Source organism: Chelonoidis abingdonii, chromosome 1, assembly GCF_003597395.2.
Source record: "Chelonoidis abingdonii isolate Lonesome George chromosome 1, CheloAbing_2.0, whole genome shotgun sequence".
NCBI classification, from domain to species: domain Eukaryota; kingdom Metazoa; phylum Chordata; order Testudines; family Testudinidae; genus Chelonoidis; species Chelonoidis abingdonii.
Window position 1 is genome coordinate 158,075,074 of NC_133769.1, and position 20,358 is coordinate 158,095,431.

Consider the following 20,358-nt stretch of genomic DNA (forward strand, 5'->3'; position numbering starts at 1 on the left):
GCACAGGGCTGCAAGGATTAGGGATGCCTTGAGGGAGGAATTTGAGGCTGAAAACCAACAGTAATGTTTGGTGCAGTAGTTACAATGTTAGTAGGAATCTGTGTTTGCTAAGCTGATTTTGCAGTGCCTGTTTCTTTCCTGGGCTAAGGTCTTTCTGCAGTAATAAAGACTCTTTTCAAAGCCAAGAATTCATTTATTGAAAAGAAAATAACTTAACTGACAGACATACAACTTTTTGGGAACCTAAAAGGGCAGGGGGGTGGGGTGGTGAACTGTACAGTCACAGGTTTGAATATGTCCTGTCTGGAGTGCTGTGCAATGACTGCTGCACTTCAGGATGGCTATACTGCATGGTGATGGGGGTTTAGTGCAGAGGGTAAGAGTCATAGTTCTCAGGGCTGCTTGGTGAACACACAGGTGTTGGAGGCAGGTGGTGGTGGTGGTAAGAACCTGGATGCTGGGGAAGGGGGTTTTGAGCTGACATGGGGACACAAGGGAAAGAGCTTTGGGACAAGGGCAGCGGGGGGGGGAAGAAGGGGAGGGGTGGGCATGGCTATGCTCCGCCTGCATGGCTACAAGCACCTGGATAGAGTCTGCTTGGCGTTCCAGGATGCTTATCAGCTGCTTTGTGCTTTTGTTCCTGTCTGCTGCATTTCTCTGGCAGATCCTGCTTTCCCTTTCCCTCCGGTCCTGCACTTTTTGATTCTCTGTGACAGAGTGCTGCATAACTGCTTGCAGCATGTCTTCTTTGCTTTTTTGTGGCTTCTTCCGGACGTTTTGTAGTCTCTCAGCCATTGATAACATGGGCAGCCGAGCTCTCCAGGTTGCATCTGTAAAGGCAAAAATGCAACTTAACAGAGAAAGTATTGTTTATACCAGACAGTTATTCCCCTGCAGTTAAGGAGGGTAACAGTCTTCCCAATAGCATAATTTTCCCATCCCAAAGAAAGCGCACATAACCCATGGGAGCCCTGAAATGGTGAGTAAGGGGGACTGCTTTCCCCAACGCATAGAAACCTTGAGGACAGTACAGTCCTGAAACAAACAGCTGCAGAGGGCACGTACCCCAAACACTATCCCAACATTTTCCACAGGAGTGGAAGATATCTCGCTGCTGCAGGTCACCTGGAAAGCACGGGAGGGTCTTCTACTGCAATGTGGATTCCGCCCTGGCCCCCATGCAGCTTGCCTGTGTCTTGCAATGGTTCTCCCACCCCTCATGGCACAGTGGCGGGGACATGTTAGCCTGACTGGGACAAGTACCACAGTGACTCTCCCAAGAAACCTGCGCAAACGCATTGCCCACGCTCTGGCTAAAACTTTTGAAGAGATTACCGAGGCCAATTACCGCGATGTGATAGACCACATCAATGCACTGTTCCGCATCTAGGCACGCATGCATGCAGCCCTAACCCTCCCTCCCTCTCCCAAAAAATTTCAATCCTGAAAATAAAAGCCGCTTACCGGGAACCCGCTCCTGTGTTTGTCCTCCACCAAGTACCGGCTGCTGTGACTGGCTACCTTCCTCCTGGCTTGACAAGAGCTCCTGGCTGCATGCCTCCAGGGACTCTGGGGTGTCTCCCCCATCCCCAGTACCTTCACTTTCGCTTTCCTCCTCCTCCTCCCCTGGCTCTGAAGTGTCCATTGTGGTCCTCGGTGTGGAGGTGGGGTCACTTCCAAGTATCGCGTCCAGCTCTTTGTAAAAACGGCAGGCCGTGGGGGCAGTGCCAGAGCGGCGGTTTCCCTCACGGGCTTTGCAGTAGGCACTCCGCAGCTCCTTCACTTTAACCCTGCACTCCAGTGTGTCCTGGTCATGGCCCCTTTCCAGCATGGCCCTTGATATCTGCCCATTGTTATCGTAATTCCTACAGCTGGAGCGCAGCTGGGACTGCACAGCTTCCTCCCCCCAAACACTGATGACGTCCAGCAATTCGTCACTGCTCCATGCTGAGGCTCATTTCTCACATGGAGGCATGGTCACCTGGAAAGATTCACTGATTGCACTCTACACCGGGCTGAACAAACAGGAAGGGGATTTTTCAAATTCCCGGGGCATTTAAAGGGCAGGTCTGACGCTTCGTCACCTGAGGCCAGGGCAGTAGAATTTGAATTGATGAGCAGAGTGGCTGAACAGACATTCTGGGAGACCTCCGAATACCTCTGGAGGCCAGTAACAGTGCTTTTGGTGGCCACACTGGCGAAGCAGCGCCGCATCAGCAGCGCTATGGTCATTATTCCCCAGGTCGAGGTGGAGTACAACCAGCACTGTAGCCAGGGAGATACAGCGCTGTATGTGCCTTTCAAGTGCGGACGATGAGTGAGTTGCAGGGCTGTAAAGCCACCAGTGTTGCCAAGCCCTAAGGCACGTTCTCTAACCCTTTAGTCATTCTTGTAGCTCTTCTCTGAACTCTCTCCAATTTATCAACATCATTCCTGAATTTGACACAGTATTCCCGCTGCAGCACTGCCAAACAGAGGTAAAATAACCTCTCTGCTCCTGCTCAAGATGCCCCTGTTCATGCATATAAGGATTGCATTAGCTTTTTTGACCTCAGCATTGCACTGGGAGCTCATGTTCAGCTAATTATTCACCATGATTCCCAAGTCTTTCAGGTGATGAAGGGAGGATTTTTTGTCTTCTGAAAAACCCTTTAACCCAACCGATCTGGGGAAGGAAATAAACATTTCTTCTCACTAAAGCTTTTGTGAGACGTTTTAGGCTGAAAAGGAAGAGCAGTTGTGGTTGAAGGTATCTCAGATTTCTAAGCAGCTGAGTTCTCAGATGCTGAGGAAAGTCTCATCACCTACTTAAGATGGTGCTCCCTCAGGCAACACACTCCGTTTCTTTGTTTAGGAGGGGAAGGATAAGCAGATAGAGCACTTGTATTGGAATGCCCCTCTCCCAAACAAAACAAGCAGCTAGAATGTCTGTCCTTAGCAGGCACAGTCACTTTACAAGTGCTACACGGAATCCAGGACATTTCTGCATAATTAATTCAGACAAAAAGAACAATAAAAAAAATTCCCTTAAGGGGATGGTACTTGTCATAAACGATAGGACAGTAATAGAACAGAAGTATTTATATCTTTTAACTGTAAGGGTTACGTTCAGTAAGCCTGCTGTCACCTGCAGGACGACAGTAGGGACAGGATACTTTTAAATCTTGAGGGAGGGAAGTTTGTGTGTTGTGGTTAGATTTGGTTGTTCTCTCTGGTGCTGAGAGGACCAGAGTGCAACCAGGTTCTCTCCAATCTCCTGATACAGGCTCTTATTCAGTCAGATAGAAGTACTAGTAGATAAGGCGAGTTAGGCTTATGTTTGTTTCTTTATTGCAAATGTGCATTTGGCTGGAGGAGTTCAATGTGTATTTTGCTGAAGGATTTTAATTTGTACTGTATACTTAGGCTGGGAGGTATTCCCAGTGTCTATAGCTGAAAGACCGACTACTATTCACTTAATTTACAAGATATTTCACTGTTTTCTCTCTTATATTAAAGTTTCTGTTTAAGAACTGATTTTTTTATCTGGTGTGAGCCCCAGGGATGGGGTCTGGATTCACAGGAATTGGCGGGGAAAAGGAGGGAAGGGAAAGAGAGGCAGTTTTCTTGTTGGATTACTGTCTCTCTCAGGGACAGTCTGGGAGGGGGGAAGAGACGGGGGGGGGCCTGCATTTCCTCTCTGTTTTGTGATTCAAGGAGTTTGAATCACAGTGATCTTCCAGGGTAACCCAGGGAGGGGAAGCCTGGGAGAGGCAACGGTGGGGGAAAGGGTTTACTTTCCTTGTGTTAAGATCCAGAGGGTCTGGGTCTTGGGGGTCCCCGGGCAAGGTTTTGGGGGGACCAGAGTGTACCAGGCACTGGAATTCCTGGTTGGTGGCAGCGCTACAAGTATTGGGCTGGTAATTGAGCTCAGAGGAATTCATGCTGGTACCCCATCTTTTGGACGCTAAGGTTCAGAGTGGGGAATTATACCATGACATTACTACTACTAACAACTATGACTATTTACAAAAAGCTAGTGAAAAACACTTTGTGAAGATAAAATAAGTTTCTAAGGAGAAATGGGGAGCTCCAATTTTTGCCATGGATGATAAGAAGGATCTGAGAGGGAGGTGGAGCAGCTCTGCCCTTTACACCCTTGGGTCTCAGCACAAGGATACGCAGGGCACACCTGCACCCCACCAGTACTGCAACCAAAAGTCTCTGACCTGAGTATACTGAAGGCACACACACTTACAGTGGAATGGATATGTGCATGAGCACTCAAAAGTGAACCTCTGGTTGAAAACATCCTGACAACAAATAGACCCAATGCTTTGACCCTGCAGGATGACTTATGACAGAGCATTAGCCTTGGAGATGATCCAGGCACACCCACAGCTGGGAGGAGGATAGAGGAGCTATATGTGTTACAGGGGTCTAGAGACCTAGATTAAATTCATGGCAAAGTCAAAAGACTGAAGGCTTGTCTACATGTAAAATGTTACAGTGTAGACACTAGCTATGATGACGAGAGGCCTTCTCCCATTGGTATAGGTAATCCAGCTCCCCAAGAGGCAGTAACTAGGTCAATAGAATTATTCTGTCTCCTCCACTTGCCTGTTTGAAGATCTCATCCTCTTCCCGCCGTCGCCTCTCTTCTACCTGGCGACGTCCACTCTCCTCTGCTTCCTGGATGCGCCGTTGCCTCTCAGCCAGCATAGCAAAAGCATGGATCCTCCTTTCTTCCTGAAGCCTCACCAGCTCTTTGGACAGGAAATCGAACATGTTCACCAATGCCCTCCCTTCTATCCGAGCCAAGTGGTTCTCAACCAGTGACAGCTTAAAACAAAAACAAACAAGAACTGTATTAAATACCGTGAAGAATGCAAGTCCCTTTCTCACAGAACTGCCACAGGCACATGAAAAAGCACAACCCCCACCCCCATACACAAGGCATAAGGCTAATTTATGTGTTCTGCATTTTTCTTTTAAAAACAGTGGACTTGATTCTGAGCTCTGCCATGGCCTCTGTATGCAAGCTCTGCAGAACTAATCAGCTGGGAATACTTCCGGAGAATTCACTGTTGCCGAAGGACCACAGGAACAGTCCTATGCTGCCCCCTTTGCAGCTCTTGGTCTAGAGAGGTGGCCAGCGTGCATTGTATGCCAGCTATTCTGGGCTGCTGAGTCAATGCATAGATTGCCATTGCAGCAGAGAGTAGATCACAGCAAGGCTACTTTCACTTAGACTGGGGATTGCTCCAGTTCTCAGACCCAGAATGTGGGAGATACAAAAGTGACATAAAATCACCTTCAGCAGTGCTTCCCCTTCATTTCTGTGCTGAGTTTAGCTGAGCCAAAATGAAGAATGAGGGTCAGTAGTTGCAAATACAGCTTCTACCTGGGATTCAAAAAGTCAAATCTACGCCTTTATACGTCAGATGTGTGCTAGAATAAATTGTTTAGAGGGCTGCATAATCACAAGCGCAAATAAATTTCTAACTCTTCAGAGGATACAAAATGTTTATTGTTTTGTACGATGTGTGACATCCTGACACCCCAGTATTCACCACTGTCATGTAATTAGGATATGTTTTGTACAAACTATGCCTTGTGAGGTATCATTCTAAAAGTTGTAATCTGCTAGACAATAATCTCTCATTGGATTGTATGTGCCATCGTTGAATGTGAAGTTATGGAGTTTGGCTGTGTATGTGTTACTGAAACATGTTGTGAGGTTGAAAACACCCACAGGCAGCCTTTCAGGTACAACAGTGAAAAGGCCAAACAATGTTAATGGCTCATTGACAAAATGCACACAAGGTTTACCCCAGGAACTGTTTGCAATAGAAACCTCTCAGCAATAACACTACACAATGGGAACTGTTTGACCCAGGTCATAGCAAAAGAGCTTTCTAGCAAGTGGGAAGAAGATATAAAAGGGGGCAACAGCATCATGATGGTATGTCACTTTTGCTACAACACCACACCTGAAAACACTTGAGGGGCGAGGACTGAACTGTGGGAAGTGATGGTCCCAGGCTAGAGGGATGTTTTGCCTGTATATGAAAACCTGGGAAAGTCAAGGCAAACTGTGCCTTAAGAATCTGCCAGCCTGTTTATCACTCAGGGTGAGAATTTGCTAATTTATATCCTACCAACTAGTGTGTTAAGCTCAGTTTGTGGTTTTGTTTATATACTAAGGTAGTCTGTGTCAGCAAAAACAAGGAGTAGATTAACACGGCTACCACTCTGAAACCTGCTTTGATAAGTTTGCTATATCTTATAATCACTTAAAATCTATCTTTTGTTTTGTTGTTTTATACTTGTTTTGTCTACAACTTGTGTGTGGAAATTTTAACTTGCGGCAGAATGCTGTTGCATATCTCTCTCCAGGGACGGGAAAAATATGCTGTTGCATATCTCTTGAGGGACGGGAAAAATTTTATGAGCTTAGGCTGAACAATTCCCTGTGCAGCGCAAGATGATACAATTTTGGGTTTACACTCCGGTGGGGGGGCATGCCTTAGCAACTGGGAGGTTGCCTTCCCATGCAGAGCTGATCTGAGCATGTGTCTGTGAAGCTGCAGCAGGGCGTGCCCCTCTCTGTGTGTATGCTGGTGACAGAGTAAGCTTGGAGAATTTGGCATCTTATCACAGCCCCACAGTGTGAAAGGGCTCAGTGGTACCCCAGTGCCCAGTGACACCTCATGGGGAACCAACCATACTATTTTCTTGCTGGGACCATCTGTGGGGACGGACAACGACCTCTCCTCCCTCCTCTGAGCACTGAAGTGTAGCAAGATATAACTACTATACTTTGCCTGGCTGGCAACTTCCATCCAAGGAGCTCACAACACTTTATAAACATTAATTAATAAAACCTCACAATGCCCCTTTAAGTGAGGTAGGTCTTATCCCCATTTTACAAATGGGGAAACTGAGGCACAAAGACTTGCTGAGGTCATACAGGGAGCCTGATTCTCTACTGTTTTATATATTGTGTTGTCATTTATACAAGTGTAACATGCTTGCAGATCCAAATGCTAGTGATTTACACTCACTTCACCTCTGAAGCAAACACCACATGATTCATGGTAGTGGAAACCAGATCCAGGGAATTTGTGACAGAGCCGGGAATAGAGCCCAAGTCTCCTTAACCACCTTCCACCCCTCTAATCCTAATCACATTGTTTTATGGGATTTGTGAGTATGTTTGTGCTCTGGAAATGTAATGATATTGTGTCAGTTCATTATCTCTCATATGGACTACATGGCAATAAGCCTAGGCAAAAAGTATTTTCTGAAGCTGGTTCAGATATTGTGCCATTGTTGCAATGGCTCAGCAGGCAGTGGAATGTGCCTGTTATAAACTCAAGTAAACAAAACAAAACAACCCTAACAGCCAGTAATAAACAGGCTTTCCTGTGTTTTATACCAGCTTCCAAGACACTACACATTTCCAAATCAGCATCCAACAGAATGTGAAAAAGTCACTGTAACACAGGGCTGGAACTGAAAGTGTTCCTCTCATGCCCCAGAGGCTGTGAGGATGATTGAGGGAAGAGGATTTAATCGTCCCATTATACCAGCAGGTGATATGGGACTACCCTGAACCACTTCTCTTTAATGCTTGGTTTTAGCCATGTATAAGGATTTCCGGATCAGGAGAGAGATACTGCTGAAGACAATCCAAGATTAATGTTCTATCAGAATTTTGCCTTAAGTCAACATTCCCCCAAAACATATGTGATTTCTGATCATGCTCCTCTGTCCAAACTGATTACAGTCCTTCTAGCTGCAGAATCACTAGTAGTTTTATTCTCCCAAGGCATTCTACGTAGGGAAGTACTACCTGACAAAGTCAGTTTTAAACCACAATCTGCTGACATATAAAACGGCCACAACAGTCTCCTAAAAATGAGAGTTACTAAGAGGTTTCTGAAATATGCACACAAATATAAAAATATTTAACAGGCTTTTAGGTCAGTTGGGAGTTTTCCTTTTAAGAAGGTATACTTTAGTAAGAAGGACATTCACAAAACAGTACTGCTGTCATTAACTGAACTGCATAATACACATCTCAGAGATTTTTTTTTTAATCCATGTACATTTGTTCTATTTTCCCATAAAGAAAAGTACATGAAACTTACTACAAAGTTGTAGGTGAACACTTTGCATGTGTTAATTAAAGTTAAATGCCCGGAGACTGGGAGAATTGTAGTCTCTCTTCCTCGGGCCCTGGGAAAGCAAAGCAAGGGGTGGAGGACATGCCAGCAGGGTCAGTTCAGATTCCACAATGAGATTCTGAGATATAAGATCAAACAGATCACTATCTTCACCCTTTGATCTCTTTCTCTCCGAATGTCATTATGGAGACTGAATTGACCCACTGCTGGTATCTCCCCTCTGCCTTGGCTCTGCTTTCCCAGGGCTTGATGAAGAGACATCTCAAGTCTCCAAATCTCAGGGCTTTTAAATTTCATTTTTCCTTAGTTCAATAAAAGGGATTGTTCCCCTACACCCCCCGTGGTATTGTGTGTGTGTTATGCCTAGAGTCTTACACTTCTGCCCTCTACTCATGAAGCAGCATCTAGAAATATTGAAACCTTAGAATGTCACTGCTCTGCTAAGAGCTTGGAAGTGAACAGAAAGAGATGAATGTGTAAAATCTCAAATAGATTCTGACCAGCTGGAGAGGTTAAGGCCTATTTCTCTCTGGGGAAGGGGGACAGCGACTGCTTTAGCAAATTGACTCCACTGCTGGGGTACCACAGGCCATTCACCTAGTATTAGTTGGTAAGTAAACTCTTTCATGGCTATTTCTGCACAGCAGAAGCAGCTGAGAGGGCGTGAAGTTGCAAGGGGATGCGATGCCTATAACTAAGGGTATGTCTTCACTATCGGCGGCCAGCGATCGATCCACCGGGGATCGATTTATTGCATGTAGTCTAGACACGATAAATCGATCCTTGAGTGCTCTCCTGTTGACTCCTGTCCTCCAGCTTGGTGAGAGGCGCAGGCAGAGTTGACGGGGGAGCGAGCAGTTGATGCACCATAGTGAAGACACCATGATAAGTCGATCTAAGTACGTCCACTTCAGCTACGTTATTCACGTAACTGAAGCTGTATAACTTAGATCAATTCCCACCCCCAAGTGTAGACCAGGGGTAAGGGTATGTCTACACTTGAAGCTGGGGAAGTGAATCGCAAGTTGAGGAGACATACCTGTGCTAGCTCTGATCAATCTAACATACTAAAAATAGAATGTGGCCATGGTAGCACAAGCTGCAAAAGGGACTAGCTTCCCCAAGTACATAGCTAGCCTCTCTGATGGGCAAGCACTCAGGGCAGCTAGCTCCTCCTGCCACTCATGTTGCCATGGCTCCATTCTACTTTTAGCATGCTAGCTCAATCAGAACTAGCACAAGTGTGCTTCCTCAAGCTGGGAATCACACCCCAGCTCCACCTGTAGATGTACCCTAAGTACAACGAGACACAATCTATTCAGCAAAATGGCTTACTGAGGGGGTGACATGCATGCCTCACTATGCCAGCTGAAGGAAAGGTCGTTATCAACTGCAGAGGAGTCAGCTGACATCAACCATGCTGATCATAATCTGAATGGACTGAGGCTTTCATGATGAGGCACATTTTTCATTCATTGAGAGCCCTGGAAATTGAAGTCCTCTGTTTAGCCACAAAGCAGGTACAGCATGGGGGGCAGCTATGCAAGCTTCTCAGGATGGGACCCATTATAGCAATGACAGAACACTTCAGTGCCCATGTCCATTCAGTCCTTGCTCTCAGCAAGGAAGCCAGTTTTTGTCACCTGTGATGGATTCTGCAACGTGGACAACACATTCAATTTCTATAAATATGTTGATATCATTACAACAAACAAACAGAAAATTTAAAAAGGGATGGAGGAATGGATGAGTGGGGTGTGTGTTAGCCTCTTTATGTTAATAGCCAAACCTTGTGCTCATGCAAGTCGCGTTGTCGCTGTAAAGCCAGTGTTACTTGCTTCTCTGCCTTCTTAAGCAGCTTCCCATCCTCCTGAAGCGCATGAGTGGTGCGCAGTTCCCGGATCAGTTCCAATCGCTTCTCCTTCCCTTCAAACATCTTTCAAATAAAATTAACAGCCATGGCAATTAAACAGAAGATAAAATCTGAGAGTTTTGCAAACAGAAAATATCCTTTTCCTCCAAAGTTAGAGTCATCTGTTTCCGATACCAAATTCTCTATCTGTAGCACATGAACCTTTCAGGAAAATCCCTGGTGCTACTGACAGGAAACCAAACTGCCTGTAATGAATCCAAGGCCATATCCAGACACACACCATTGCTGTCAGCTAAACCCCACATGTGCTGGATGAAGGGCAGAACTCAGGCCCTTCTGCTCCAAAGAACAGACAGGTCTCTATTACTTACTCAAAGGAGAGCCTCCATTATCTTTCAGTTGCATTAAGACTCACCCAGCCTTCTAGCCACTGGAGGGCATGACAAACAGACTTTGCAGATAGATCTCTGTATACCCAGAAAGGGTTAGCGTTAAACACATTCTGGACTGGACTTTAAATTGCGGGCAGAATTGCCAGCCATATCAATTAAAAAAATCAGATGTTCCCCACCTCCCCCTCAAAAAGATTTCTTTATAATGTTTAAAAGTGAAATCTCATTTCTTTAGTCAGTCTACTGATTTTTGAGTTTTGAGAAAGACACTCTTCCCTCCCCTGTGGGGAGGGGGAGAAGGTGGGTCTTGTTTCAGGCAGAAAATTCAACCTCAAGTATGCACTGAATACCATAAGAAATCTGGGGCAAGCAAATCTTCTCTTCCCCTTGACTAATAGGAATGGCTCTTTTCCTCATCCCTCCTCTGCCAGCTCCACCATGCACCCTCTTGGACACTCCTCAGCTCTTTCCCCATGATGCCCCTTGCCCCCATCTCCTCCCCTAGACCATGTCCTTTTCTTTTCTCCCTTGTTCCAGTATCCATTGCCTGCTGCCCTTCCTCATACATAAGCCCAGCAATAGAAGGACAGACGAACAGATAGGGTGCCTCTTCCTCACCTCCCTCAGGGACTGTTCAGATTGTTTAGCACCATTCAGTGCAGCAGTAAGGTTGTGGGGAGGGTGTTGCTACTGCTCTTGCCTTCTGCGGTGTCCCCAGAACCAATCCCTTCAGTTTTCCCTGCTTGATGCAGTGACTGCTGCCCTGCTGTGCGTGTGCAGTGGTGGGGAGTGGAGGCTCTGTGGGAGGGAGTGGTGCACTCTGGGGTGATAGGTAGGAAACACAGTCTGAGTCACCAGCCCACGTGTCCAAAAGCATCACACCCAAGTCAGACAGAAATTTCTGAACTGGACCACAGTTGCTGGTGAGAAGCCTCTACAAATTATGGGAAGCCTTGGCGGAGAGGCTCTCAAGATTTTTGTGAGAGTCAACATCTCTACAATGGAGTCAAAGACATCATTCCTATCAGGCCACTTCGGATTGGGGAAAGACTCAAGAAACCCAATTTTCATATCAAACCATTTTCAAAACTGCATTACTTACTGTCACAGAGCCTATTATCTCTCACCTGTGCGCTGTATAAAAACTAAAACAATCATCAGTAAAACAGCTAATCCCAATGGTACAGAGAGAAGCAGCAGGTTTATAAAACAGACATCCCTCCCCCCAAGATATGCAAAATGATCAAAAGTGACCAGACCTGTACAAGAAAGGCCCAACACCAAGTCCTGAATACAGCCATAAAAGGATATCAGCGGATATTCTCAGGGAGCGTCCCTCACATAGGAACCTAGAAGTTCCTGTCAGAAATTTGAGATGGAAAGCAAAGACTTCAGCCTTGGAAGGATATGGATACGAGGACATGTTGCTCAACCACCTCAGGCCTGGATTAGTTCAGCGCTATTAGGAACAGATTTTTTAATATACCCTCGATAACTCCTTTCAGTATTTTGAAGACAGAAATAGTCAAAGGGACACAGAATACCATGTTCTGAATAGCTCTGCCTCGGATTAACTTCTGCAAAAAGATCACTGCCAGCTCTAGCTCCTCTTCTCTCTGCCAACACACAACAATAATCCAGTTACAATTATGTATTTATTTTAGGGAGGAAGTAGAAGGAAAACTGAATGAGCCATCCATCTAACTAGCTTTCTCAGAATACAATTAATATACCTAGTTTCTCATGGGTTTTAATCATCACTCTTCCGATTTCCAGAGAATGGAAGAAGAGTCAGAAAAATATAAATGTCTATATTTTACAAAATATGGGACAGACAGACTATACAAAGATTTACACTGGGGATTCTGAAAGGGAGTTCCGTGAAGAGTAACATAAATGATATGGAGGAATGGCAAGAATTACAATCTGGATTAAAAGAACTAATATATATATATAAACGTAGTTTGACTAACTAGTGACTAAAATGGGAACACAATTATCATTCACATTCACATGTATTAACAGTTCTAAACACTAAGGAAGGGGAACATTTAGGAAATTTCCCCTGAGTTTCATTCTCCTGGTAAAGCTTATTAGTGTAGCATAGTGAGTTTGAAGACCCAGTGAATGACAATTTTGAAGTAAACAAGGTGTATTATTTTGGGGTTTGTAACAGGGTGTGCTGTCCCTTTAAGGAAGGCTACAGGCCTACCGTAGCTTGTTCTTGATTTCAGCTCAGAACAGAGGCTAGGATAATAAGGCATAGTGGTACAGGAGCCAACTTTTCTTGGTGCTCACCCCCTCTCCTCCAACCCTGCCCCACCCCTCCCTCGCTCCCATTCCAACCCTTTCCCCAAAGTCCCCATCCCAACTCCGCCCCCTCCCTGCTCCTATTGCACTCCTTCCCCAAATCCCCACACTGGCCCCGCCTCTTCCCCAAGCATGCCGCATTCCCCCTCCTCCTGCCTCCCTCCCAGCGCTTGCTGCCACGAAACCGCTGTTTTGTGGCGGGAAGTGCTGGGAGCTAGGGGGAGAAGCAGGGATGTGGTGTGCTCAAGGGAGGCAGCGGGGTGGAGGTGAACCGAGGCATGCAGCTGCCGGTGAGTGCAAAGCACCCACCAATTTTTCCCTGTGGGTGTTCCAGCCCCAGAGCACCCATGGAATCGGCACCTATGCATAGTGGGAAATGGGGCAGGACTATGTAAGGCAAACTCTTATGTTCAGTTTAGAGTTATCAGGGCATGGTTCCTCTTGCTGAGGTCCCTGGAAAGGGCCAGGATGGGACAGCTTAGGAGCTAGAAGGTCTGGGAGAAAGCCTGTGAAAGTGCTGGGTGAGGGCTGGGGCAAAGGAAGCCTGGAGAGGAGAGGGGGATGGACTCCCAGAGAGGTTGTTCAGTGGAGTAGAAAAAGAGCTTGTGAGCCCTGCACTGTGGGGCAAAGAATCAGACTTGTGGGGAATGCAGAAGGAAAGGGCCTGGGATGAGAGAAGTGGAGTGGGCTTGGGGCCTGGTGCACGCAACTGCTCTCACTTAAGGGTCTCTCCCAGCCTGGAGCTTCCGAAAAGCCCCTTCCCTTCCTTGTATCATGAGGGAAAACCCAAACAGACTGTGTTGTTACTCCAGAAAGAAAGAATTTTATCGTTTGGCTGGAAAGCTAAACCATTGCAAATCACCCAGCCATTCAGAGGAGAAACTGAGGCATAAAATGCCTTACTGGCAGAGGGAGACTGTGAACCAGAGAGGAAACTAAGACAGCTGCCACGTGTTGTATTAATTAGGATGGAATATATAGTCCAAAGAGTCAAAGGTGTTAACATGGGCCTGGAACTACCCTATATTAAACCATTTTAAATAAGGTTCGGGGTCTGGTATAGAGAGAGCGCAGCTGGTTTAGCACCATGGCAAATACCCTTAAAAATTCTTTTTAATTTTAGATTAAAGATACAGAAGAGAGAGAAAAACAGCATTTGAAATGTAAAGTATTAAGGTTTTCATTTTAATAGCACTCCTTATTCCCTCTCCCTTTAGCTGGAGAGACTTGTTAGAAAGAAGCCCCCTCATTTAACAGTAATGTATGGTATGTACAGTACATACGATAATAACTGTCCTTATTTGGGGGAAGGGTGGGGGGGAGAGTTAGTTAAGACAGACTGGAGCTGCTGGAGTTTTTAAAGTCCAATCCTGTTTTCTAAAAGACAAAACAAGATGAACACACACAAAACAGAGAGAAAAGAATAGCAGAGATAGACAATACAGTTTCCATCTCTGACGTTAGGTCTCACTTGCACTTCATCCCCAGAGAAACACAGACACAGCAATGATCTTATCAGCCACTCTGAGACCCGGCAAACTTGTACCAAAATTGGGCTGTTTAGGGCACTGCATTTAGCTGCTTCTCTCTGGTCACAGGCTTACAGCAGTACTGCAAAATAGTCTTGGCTGCCTAAGCCAGACTCTTATTAGAGAGAAGGAAAAAGGAGAGAGAAGAAATTAGGTGGAGAAGGGGAAGAACACACAAAGGGGCAGGGGATGTGTGTGACAGTCTTATATCCCAGGTGGCGGCTGTGACTGAGCCAGAGCCAGTGGAGGTGGCAATATCATTTGGCTCCCTCTCTGTGGTCAGGATTAGGATGAAGAAGATTCAGAGTCCCAGGAGTCAGTGGGGGATGGCAGCCACAATGGCTGCCATCTTTCAGTCAGCCAGAGACATAGTAGTCAGCTTTCTCCAGTCTCTTTTTCAGGACACCAAAAGAGACTGATGGATGGAGTAGCCCATCCCCTCATTATTTTGTCCACGAGTCAGGCCCAGTTTCTCACACATCAATTTTGGTTCACTGATTTCCAGTCTCCTACTTTTCTTGTTTACCTGGAATGGCCTTAGCACAGTCCGTGAATTACAGCACTAGGCCTTTTCGTTTTGACTGATTCATTCTGTCTGACTGTTATACTTTTTCTCCCATCAACATTTACTGTTACAGGTAATTGTGACACTTTACACATTTGTGCTCACTTTTTACAGTTGAGCTCACAATTAGAATAAATTTATAGGTCCAATTATGACAAACATACACCAAGTGCTAGAGAAGTAAAAACAACCCCCTATAGGGTTTATTTACATTCTTGTGGGACGGCAGATGCAGAGCTACTTCCTGTATTTGGAGCTGTACAGCTGGCAAGTTTTGTGCAACTCCATGAATGATTTTTCTTGATAGTGAGGAAAACGTCACTGCTTTTCTCTTCCCAGCAGAACTCCTGAGGGGATGCAGAAACCTATCACATGCACCCTGCAGAACCAGGAGGGGGCGGGGGATCTACAGGCAGAATGAGGATTAGAGGAGCCTAGAGAAGACAGTGGGGACTGCGTAGGGTATTGGAGTGAGCAAAGGACAGCCTCTGAGGTTGTGAGTGTCACAATTCCTGAGATAAGTGCACCTCTGATGCTTTTATGGCCTTGTGGGCACATCCACTTAAGTCTCTAGCTGTCACCTTTCTTGGGGCAGTATCCTGCAATCTACTTCTTCTAGACCTGGGACTTAGAACAAAAGTATCAGAGAAATCATATCCTGAAAACAACTAACCGTTTATATGCCTGAGTGCCTTACCAGGTATCACCCATCTCCCATAGGGAGACCCTGGTAGGTTTCAAGTACTTCAGATCCTTTCTTGGGGCCCATAACTCTGGGTCACAGTCTCACATCAGTTCTTGACTTGGGTGAGAATGACCTCTCTCCCTACATCAGAGTGGCCATTTGATACAGTTTTCAGTTCTTTGCCAGGCTGTTGTGAGGGAAGGGGAAGAGTTGTGGAGGCCTGGATTAGTCTCTTCCATTCTGTCAGTCTTCTATCACATTCCCTTCTATCCCTGTCACTCCAGCTTGCCGCATATGGCCTCCTGAGATGCTCATCTCTCAGCCAATACCTCCATGATGGTTGTGACAGAAGTATCATCTTGTTCACAGAAAGCCCTGGCATCCAAGAGGGGTAATTGCAGAAGAAGCCCTACTCAGTCCCTGCATAATGAGAGATTCTAGCGGGGGAGGCTTGATGAGACTGCTGCATGCATGAGTGTAATGCCTGATGCAAGACACTCAGCAGTCCTGCAGAGGATGTGAAAACATCAGAAGCTGAAGCTAGCCTGAGGTGTTACCTATCTAAGGCCATTTGAACAGAGCCCTGCAAATCTGCGGATATCTGCAAATGCCTTGTTTACCATCTTTGCGGATTAGATAAGGATCCACATTTTTGTATGGTTCTACAGTAAGACTTCAACTGAAGAACTGGACAGGAAGCTGGTAGGATTTATTTGGGTGAAATTCAGTGGTATTGGATCTATCATAATGAAGCCACACAATATCTAAATAGACAATCAAGAATGACTGGTGTTTGGAAAAATGTTTATCATGGAAAAAAAGTACTTTGGAACCTGCTTTAAAAAAAAAAACAAAAAACCCAACAACTCTTAGGGAGTATTTCTTGGGTTAAGGAAGAAAGACTCTGAACAGCTCACCAAGAAGGGACAAGGTACGGGGGTGTAAGAAGACCCACCAAACACTAATTTATTTTGGACTAATATTATAGCCTAATGTTGGAGAATGTTGTGCTACTTAAAACTGATTCTCTGTACCTATCAAGTATCAGAGGGGTAGCTGTGTTAGTCTTGATCTGTAAAAGCAGCAAAGCATCTTGTGGCACCTTATAGACTAACAGACGTTTTGGAGCATGAGCTTTTGTGGGTGAATACTCACTTCGTCAGATGCGTGCATGTACCTATCAAGGTTCTCATAGTGCAGTAATTAGGTGAAAGTCTAATGCTATGCTGCCTATCAGTTTTATTTTTAAGTAAAAAATACTGTACAGAAGACAAAACTAACTAGCTCCCATATTTTCCTGGACACTCCTTGAGTAACTTGATAGTGACTAATACAGGATTTACAGTAAAAACTTCTAAAAATATCCAACTTACAGTTGACGGTCTTAGCAGTATTGGAGTTAGGGGCCGAGGAACAGGTTTTGTTATCTTCTGAAGGAAATGAAGGGGCTTCTTTGGCTCCTTAACTTTATTCTTCTTCTCTAGCAGTGCCTGAAAAAGTCATACAACTTAGGCTCTTTCCATACAGGGTTCGAAAACTGTACTAGATAGCACACGATACTAGGCCCAGTCTTGCTGTTACGGAATTACAATGAGAGTTGAGGGCATTCAGCACCTTGCACAACTGTACCTTTAATTGTCTTACCTACTCCTTCCATCTCAGCTCAAAAGTCAGGTGTTGTACATTATTGTTAAATAAGGTGGTCAGAAGACCATGATGGAGTTTCAAGTAAGGCAGGGGGATAAGTGTATATTTACAGTATCTTGCTGGCAAGTGCATAGACTGACACTCACTCCCTGGAAATGAGTCCAGAAGGTGTTTGATCTTAACCCCTAATATACTACATTCTGGAAAAGCGCAGCTGGAGAATGAGTTTACATTTCTAAAAAATGGAAATTCTGCTGAATCAATTACCTATGAATTATTTTTGCACTTTAAGTTATTACTTAGTATCAAGTACAGAGGCAACTTTCTTTGCAAACTGAAAGCAGTTAACAGCCTTTATAAACCAGTCATAAACATACTTCCATAACTGGAATATGGCCCCCTCTCTAGGCATATTTGTTAAAAGTGCCAGATGTTAGAGAGCACAAAACGTCACAAATACAGTGTTTGAGGACAAAGTGAAAAATGACATTTCAGGGGGTCTGTGACACACCGTACCTCAAAGTAGCACCTTGTAACCCCCTATATTCATCATTCGTATATGGTTGTGATACTTCATACCAAGCATGCCATGTAAGCTATAAAAGGTCATGATCTGCAGGGAAACTCATTGTTCTGTCAATATATATTATTGTTAGTGTGTATGAAGTTATGAGATTTTGCTATACGGTTGTTATTGAAATACGTTGTCGGTTTCAAAGTCACCCACTGCTATTTCCCAATAAAGGAGGTGACTCAGGCAGGTCTTAAATGACCATTGACCATCAGGAGAATTGTAAACAAGAGATCTGCAATTCAATAAGAGACAGTTGTGCAAGCACCACACAATGAAGACTGCTCAACTCTATGACTCAGTTGTTCAAACAATGGGGATCGCTGAACTCTGTGACTCAACAAGGACATGTCTAGGCCAGTATCTTCCCTGGGATATTAATTGAGAGTAAAAAATAAGGGAGGCTACTTTTCTTCTCCCCTACCTAAACTGAAGGCAAAAAGAATGCTGGGAAAACAAACACTTTCAACTGAGGAGATTGGTCCCAGGCTAAGAAGGAAATTCAGCCTGTGTATTAAGAACTGTAACCTACCTGCAACATCCAGTGAGAAAAGCTGTTTGATTCAACTCTTGCTTAGTCTAAAGGTTTAGGATTTAGAATGCATGTTTACTTTTTATTTTCTTAAGGTAACTATCTCTGACCTTTATGCCTTCCACTTAAAATCTATCTTTCTGTAGTTAAACTTATTTTAATGTTTTATCCTTACCAGTGAGATTGTCTAAAGTGCTTGGGGAATCTGCTCAGATTACAAATGCTGGTGCATGTCCACTATCCTTTAACAGAGTGGCAAACTAATTAATGAGCTTGAATTGTTCAAGAGAAGGTCTTGAGCAGTGTAAGAAGGTATATTTCTGTGGTGCAAGGCTGAGGGCTTGGGAGATTTGCTGGAGTTTCCCTGTGTATAGCTCAAGAGTGAGTTGGAGATCATTCATGCAATTTAGCTGGGTGTACCTCTGCATGTTGGTGGACAGCACCTGGAGGGGTTTGCTACTTGTCACTGGCAAAGCAACATGAGAGACAGCCCCAGCTGGAGAGTTAAGGGGGCACAGCGGTCCCACAGTTCCAGGCTGTACCCAGGAATCCTGTCACAGATTTGCAAATTTCTTCAGTCTAAATCAAATCTTAGAGTCTCATGTACACATCTCCTCTTATATAAAGTTTCAGAATACTTCCCCTCCGATTCACAACTGTATACTCTTGACACCCGGAAGGCTCTAAACATCAATATTGAATGGAGGGTACACTTCAGAAAATATCTAGTTCTGTTGGTTATAATCCATATAATATTTTAAAAATACTGCTGTTATAGCTTCAGTTATTAGATAACTAAACTGGTACATTTCAGAAACTTTTGAAGATAGAAGTTGTTTTCCCCTCAGATGTTCGCACTTTTTTATTCAGAGCCAGAGAATACAAAGATGTTGCGTGAAGAAAACAGAAAACAGCACAAGGAACCAGCAAAAAAGCTCTCAGCCTTTCCAGACTACTGTACTCTTTTCAGGAGTCTGATTTCTCTTGCGTACCCCCAGGTTTCACCTCACTTAAAAATCACTTGCTTACAAAAGCAAACAGTAATATACAAAGAACTGTCACAGCACACTATTACTGAAAAATTGCTTACTTTCTCATATTTACCATTCAATTACAAAATAAATCAATGGGAATATAAATATTGTACATACATTTCAGTGTATACTATACAGAGCCATATAAACAAGTAATTGTCTATATGAAATCTTAGTTTGTACTGACTTTGCTAGTGCTTTTTATGTAGCCTGTTGTAAAACTAGCCAAATATCTAGATAAGTTGATGCACCCCCTGGAAGACCTCTGCATACCCCTGTTTGAGAACCATTGAATTAAGGAAATGGAGGCTTAGGTGACCTTCAGTAGGATTCTATTTGTCCCTAGAGAAGGAAAACAAAGGCAAAAATTAAGGGAATTTAGTTAGGAAAGTGGACTGGATTGAAGAACATATACACAAGGCCCTTTAAGGCCACGTCTACACTACGGGATAATATCGAATTAGCTAAAATCGGTTTTATAAAACTGATATTATAAATTCGATTTCATGCGGCCACACTAGGCACAGTAATTCGGCGTTGTGCGACCATGGTCCGAGGCTAACGTCGATTTCTGAAGCGTTGCATTGTGGGTAGCTCTTCCGTAGCTATCCCATAGTTCCCGCAGTCTCCCCCGCCCCTGGGCCCTGGCAGACGCCATAGCACGGCAACCATGGAGCCCGTTCAGCTTTTTTTTTTTTCCGGCACCGTATGTGTACTGGATGCCGCGGAGAGAGAGGCGATACTCCAGCGCTACACAGCAGCATTCACTTGCTTTTGCAATGATAGCAGAGATGGTTACCGGTCGTTCTGTACCGTCTACTGCCGGAGAAAACTGGCAATGAAATGACGGTTATCTCTCCCCTCTGTACTGTCCGCTGCTATCATGAGTGCCCCTGGCTGAAATCGGCCGGGGCGCAACGCAAAAGCAAAATTGGGATTGACTCACTTGGGACTGAGTCAATCCCTCCCTTATGGTTTCTAAAATAGAGTCAGTCCTGCCTAGAATAAGGGGCAAGTGTATTAGAGGACCAGTGTATCAGAGCACAGCT

The 20,358-nt window shown here is 44.8% G+C and overlaps 1 protein-coding gene across 1 annotated transcript in view; it reads right to left on the minus strand.

The window, feature by feature from the left end:
* The window catches only part of CFAP91 (cilia and flagella associated protein 91), a 60,539-nt gene that overhangs the window by 18,344 nt on the left and 21,837 nt on the right, over window positions 1-20,358 (minus strand). The window contains exons 11-14 of the mRNA XM_075071887.1: window positions 16,899-17,015; window positions 11,981-12,052; window positions 9,961-10,107; window positions 4,600-4,821 (exon numbers count right to left, since the gene is read on the minus strand). Coding sequence (XP_074927988.1) covers window positions 4,600-4,821; window positions 9,961-10,107; window positions 11,981-12,052; window positions 16,899-17,015 — 558 coding nt within the window. The remainder of the gene's footprint in view (window positions 1-4,599; window positions 4,822-9,960; window positions 10,108-11,980; window positions 12,053-16,898; window positions 17,016-20,358) is intronic.